Source organism: Elephantulus edwardii, unplaced genomic scaffold, assembly GCF_000299155.1.
Source record: "Elephantulus edwardii isolate Elephantulus edwardi_28Jun2011 unplaced genomic scaffold, EleEdw1.0 scaffold00291, whole genome shotgun sequence".
NCBI lineage: Eukaryota > Metazoa > Chordata > Mammalia > Macroscelidea > Macroscelididae > Elephantulus > Elephantulus edwardii.
In genome coordinates this window covers 200,441-205,401 of record NW_006400041.1, presented here as the reverse complement: position 1 = coordinate 205,401, position 4,961 = coordinate 200,441, and the positions used below count along the sequence as shown (strand labels likewise).

The following is a 4,961-nucleotide window of genomic DNA, read 5'->3' as shown; positions in this document are numbered from 1 at the left end:
GGGGCGGGGGCCTGCTGGCCCTGCTGGCCAATCAGTGCCGCTTCGTGACGGGCCTGCGCGTGCGGCGCGCGCAGCAGATCGGCCAGCTCTACAGCCGCCTCTACTCGGAGAGTTCGCGCCGCGTCCTTCTTGGCCGCCTGTGGCGTCGGCTGCGCGGCCGCCCGGGCCATGTCTCCACTCTGATGGCGGCGCTTGCCGGAGCCTTCGTGTGGGACGAGGAGCGGATCCAGGAGGAGGAGCTGAAGAGGTGGGTCTGGAGCCTCCTTGCTCCTCGCGGCGGGCGGGCCGGGGGCCGTGGCAACTGGGGCCTGCACGGAGGCGCAGCGATGCAGTCAGCGGTGTTTTTAAATTGGTCATTATGGACTGGCCGCTTAGAAATGAGAAGTGAAAAAGTAGATTGGTAAGTTTTTAATAGGGAGAAGGACACAGAAAAAACCCTGTAAAAATACAGTAAAAGCATGTATACAGTGAATGTATAATTTTAGACACTGCAAAACAGGTTGCCATCCTGACCCAAGAGTGAAGTTTGCAGTTTTCCGAATGACAGCCGTAAGGCTGAGGACGCACTGCAGAGTCTCTTCCCAGGCACAGCCAGCCTCGTCAGCATCCGAGGCTGTAAATTGCACTTGGGGGATTACCGGTCCTTCTCCCTCGGAGCTGCTGGTGGATCCTACCTCGGAGGACTCGGGCCTCCTGGGCAGTGGCTCGCTCCCTGCGGATTCCGTCCTCAGAGAGCCAAATGGGGTTAACCCAAATCTGACTTTATAATGGCTACCTTCTAGGCCCTGACTTTATGCAGCTATCAGAGTTTCTATGAGAAGGATTGAATGTGTTAATCTAGTCTGTATCAGAGATTTATTACCGTTGAGGGGGAACGTGCTTTGGCCGGTCTTTTACATTTGTAAATTCTTGTGCATTCTTAGACCCTGCTTACTCTCCTCTACTCTGAAACTTGTAAGGTTGCTTGCAGGAACCTGAAGCAGATCTCTCCTTGATAAATCCTGTTTATTTTAAAAATTTCCTAAATAGAGAACTAGGCATTTAACGTTTTTGGCTAGGTTAAAAGAAATTCCTCAATAATGAAGTTTGCAGTGTGATCTCTTTTTGGGTGCTACAGAGAATTATGGGTAAATTTAAGTCTGTTTAAAAACTGGAAATATTTTTTCCAGAAAGAAGGAAAGACGACTATCTTATAATTACAATTTAAGATCATAACTGCGAACGTTATTCATACAGAAGCTGTGGCAGCAATGTGATAGGTGGTTTTACATTATTATTCTTTTATTACTTGTCCATTTGTTCAAATCAGACTCTTAGTTGTAAAGAAATAATATGAGAATGAAAGTTTTAAGTGACAGTGTTAATTAAATTTTCAATATTCTGGTTTTTATTTAATATACTCAGTGGTGAAGTTTGAAGTTAAAATCACCAACTGGATCTGTTTGTAGAAGAGTCTAAAGGTGTCCCAAATTCTTTGGATCAGGAATTGAATAATTTTGAGACTTGGGTGGTAGCAGACCCTCTGATGTGCTTCCTGTGTTTTATGATGTCTGGATCCCTAAGCAGCAGTTCTATAGCAGAAACTGGAGATGAAAAACCAGCTAGGAAATCAGTGTGGTAAACATTTGGCATCTGAAGTCATTCCTTGCTTGGGAGGTGAAATGATGAGACTAGTTGATGACCAGGCCAGGTATCTATTCTACACTCATTAACAGCCGTTTGTGAAACCCAAGTTCAGTTGAAAAATACTATTGGTTCTGATCCAACTCCTCCAGAGGCATTGCTCCAGCTTCTGGCTTTGGAGTTTCAGAAACTTGGAGGGAGGCCAGCTGAAACTCTGTAAAGGTGCCTTTAACCCTCCTCTGTCTTGCTCTGCTGAAGGCCCACATTTAACACTTTAGTGCCCAGTTCATGCTTGAGTTCTGTTTTTCTTATGCTTAAGATTTAATGAAGTATACTTCATTAAGGGGAGATAGCATGATCACCAAGGTGGTTTTCCTGGGGTGAGGTTTATCCTTTGTACTCTGGATGTGCTGACTCCTGCGATTTCCCCAAGTATGGGACTCGACTACATAATTTGTGATTTGTGGTAGTGGAGGACTTGCATTCGCACTATCCCCTGAAAGAAAAAGAAGGGGGGAAAAAGTAACACCAACCAAAAAAAGAAGTTGGTGGTTTTACCTAACCATGTGTTAAGCCAAATAGTGCTATTCCCCTCCAGCCTGGTTGTCTGACTTCTTTTGAGAAGTTGTCATGTTTATGTTTTATTTAATAAAATATCCTGGGTATTTTCTTGCTGGATGTTTAAAAGTTATTGCCTTAGAAGAGTTTTACTGCAGTTGTCTTTCATACCTATATCATATGTCTATGATGTACTGGATTTCCTTTGTTTGTATTAGTTGGGTTTGGGTAGCTTCTATAATGGAGAGGGAGCTCTGATGACCTAGAGGGTAAAGAATAGCATTGCCAACCCAATCCTCCTCTCTTGAGATTTACACCTCTGGAAACCTGATGGAGGGTCTGCTGTGGGTCAGTTCAGACTTGGGAGTACATAGCAACCATCATGGGGGACACCCAAGCGTTTTCCAGTAAGTGCATCTCTTTCATTGTTAGTGGATGAAAAGCAAAAGCTTGATTGTCACAGGGCCATTCTGTGCTCTTTCTATTCCAGCTTGTCCTGGGACAAACCAACTGATAAACAGTGGTTCATGTGCATGCTATCTCTTTTAATGTCTGTGCTTAAACTGTTGTTTCTGTATTGGTACTTTTATTCAGAACGAAAAAGAATCTGTTTAAAGAATGTCTTGCTAAATAGGATTTAATCTTTTAACAAGAAAGAAATTTGAAAAAGGAAGCAACTTGTAGAAAGTGATTTTAATTCACTGTTGGGTTTAGAGGTAGAAGTACAGACTCACTTGAACTTAATCGAATAAGCAAACAAAGTAACTTTTATCACTATTTTTGGTGCAAGCTGATATTCTGTGAGCTTAGGGAAATTTTTATGGGAAAATAAAGTAGCGATTTTTTATTGCTTGGGAAAGTTAAATTACAGTATTAAAAAGAGGAAGGAAGTTAAGAAATATGAAGGGCTGAGGAAATGTTCACTAACTCTCCTTTATTAAGATATAGTTCTTTGCACTCAAAATTTGAGTAAATAAGTCCCAGTAAAGTTTCATAAATAAAATTGGCCATTAGCCCTATTTCTGTCAGTCTTCCATAGTTTAGTATATTGGTGATCAGCATAAATGTTTTGAATTTAGAGATTTATTACCTTCCCCCCCCTTTTTTTTGTCTCATCGTGGGGTATTAATACCCTTTTTAGATCAGCTGAACTGTGGAAAAGTGGAACTAATCTTGCTGAAATTACTCTCATTTTCTAATAATTAGTTAATTATTTGATGAGGTCTTTGATGACTTTTATTTCTAGGTTTATCCCATATTATGAGTGTTGAATTTCTTTTACTGTAGTTTGGGATTTGAGGAGAGGATTGTATGAAATGAGGCAGGTTCTTGAAATTTCTGATTAACTTAATTTCTGATTAGTTCAAGTTTCTTGGAATATTCAGTTACTCATTAGATAGCTTCACTTGAATAATTTGGAGTTTTATATCAAGTTCTAGATTGGTGAGCTGACAGTGGTTTTTTTCAGTCTGTTGTCATGGTTATGTTATGTGCATAGCCTTTATCACATATTGAAATGATTTTACTTATAGGAAAGGGAAACTTTCACTTTGATCCGCTTACTGATTGACTGGTTCTGTTACTATTTTGGGGATAATCCCTTTTGTCCTTCTACTTAAGCCTCTTAGAAACCTAGGCTTAGACATCCTTTCTGTCCAAACAAAATTTGGCACGAAAGGGTATAGAGATGCACATAACTGGAGATTTTTTCCTTTCTCTGTGCATGTGATGAGTGATCTGACTATGTGTTAATTGTCTGTCAACATTTAGAGGTTGGGAGACCTTCATAGATTGGTAAACTTGAGGAGTAAGAGCTTTATTGATAGTATACATTTGAATGAAGCATTCTTAATTAACTGTGTTTACCATAGGATACCTGATTTTTTTTTCTTTGAGCAAACCTACCTGTGATTTTACTTTTGTTTTCTCCTTTGCAAGATCTTGTTGCCTCTGTGAGGACCCTTACTATTTCTTTATAAATGCGTTGTAGATACTATGTTTTTCAAAGAATGTCTTTATAATACCATTCTCTTTAATTTTATTTTACTAGTTTTAATGACCATTTACAGAGATTTTGGATTTTCATTCATTCACTGTAATACCATTCTCTTTTCAGTGACTTTGTCTCAAAATTTTTATCTGGGCTGCCTGCTCTGGTGATGGAGTTTGCAGGGAGTGGCTGCTGACCAATCTGTTTCTTTGTTTGCAATCAAGAACCCTGACCATTGATTGTGAAGTTCACATGAAAAAATGAAAAGATGAACAATATTTTAAAAGTTAGAGCAGAATTGACTGAAATGGGTAAAGAAGTAGTAAAGTACGATTGCAGCAGACAGCAGTATTTTGCTGCTAATCTGAAGGCACACTTCTTGGTGGTTTGAATCCCTGAAGAAAGCATGCCTCTGAGAAAGCATGCCTCTGATAGCCCTGGCAAGCCAGCTGGACGGTCTGCTGGGGTGTGTTGGTTATGACCTGCTCGTTGCTGGTGCTCTTGAGTTGCTTCAGGTCATAGTGGGCCTGCAAACACAGTCTTGCTGCTATGTTCCAAGGCTGTATATATTTAGAGAGGCAGACTGTCACGGTCACATCTCTCAGAGATTGGCTAATGAAACTGGACCACTGACCTTTTGGTTAGCAGCTAAGCATTTTAAACCCCACTCCGTTGTTGTTGTTGTTGTTATGTGCCGTTGAGTCGCCTGTGACTCATAGCGACCCTATGTACAACAGCCCTAAACTCCGCTCTGTCCTGTGCCAATCGCACTGTCTCCGACACTCCCATC

General features: G+C 41.0%; 1 protein-coding gene and 1 pseudogene across 1 annotated transcript in view; one reads left to right on the top strand and one right to left on the bottom strand.

Moving 5' to 3' along the window:
- The window catches only part of LOC102855064, a 59,857-nt pseudogene extending 59,687 nt beyond the window's left edge, over nucleotides 1-170 (bottom strand).
- The window catches only part of STARD7 (StAR-related lipid transfer (START) domain containing 7), a 47,374-nt gene continuing 42,421 nt past the window's right edge, over nucleotides 9-4,961 (top strand). Inside the window, exon 1 of the mRNA XM_006900691.1 lies at nucleotides 9-247. Within this exon, the coding sequence (XP_006900753.1) occupies nucleotides 183-247 (65 nt within the window). The 5' untranslated portion in view covers nucleotides 9-182. The remainder of the gene's footprint in view (nucleotides 248-4,961) is intronic.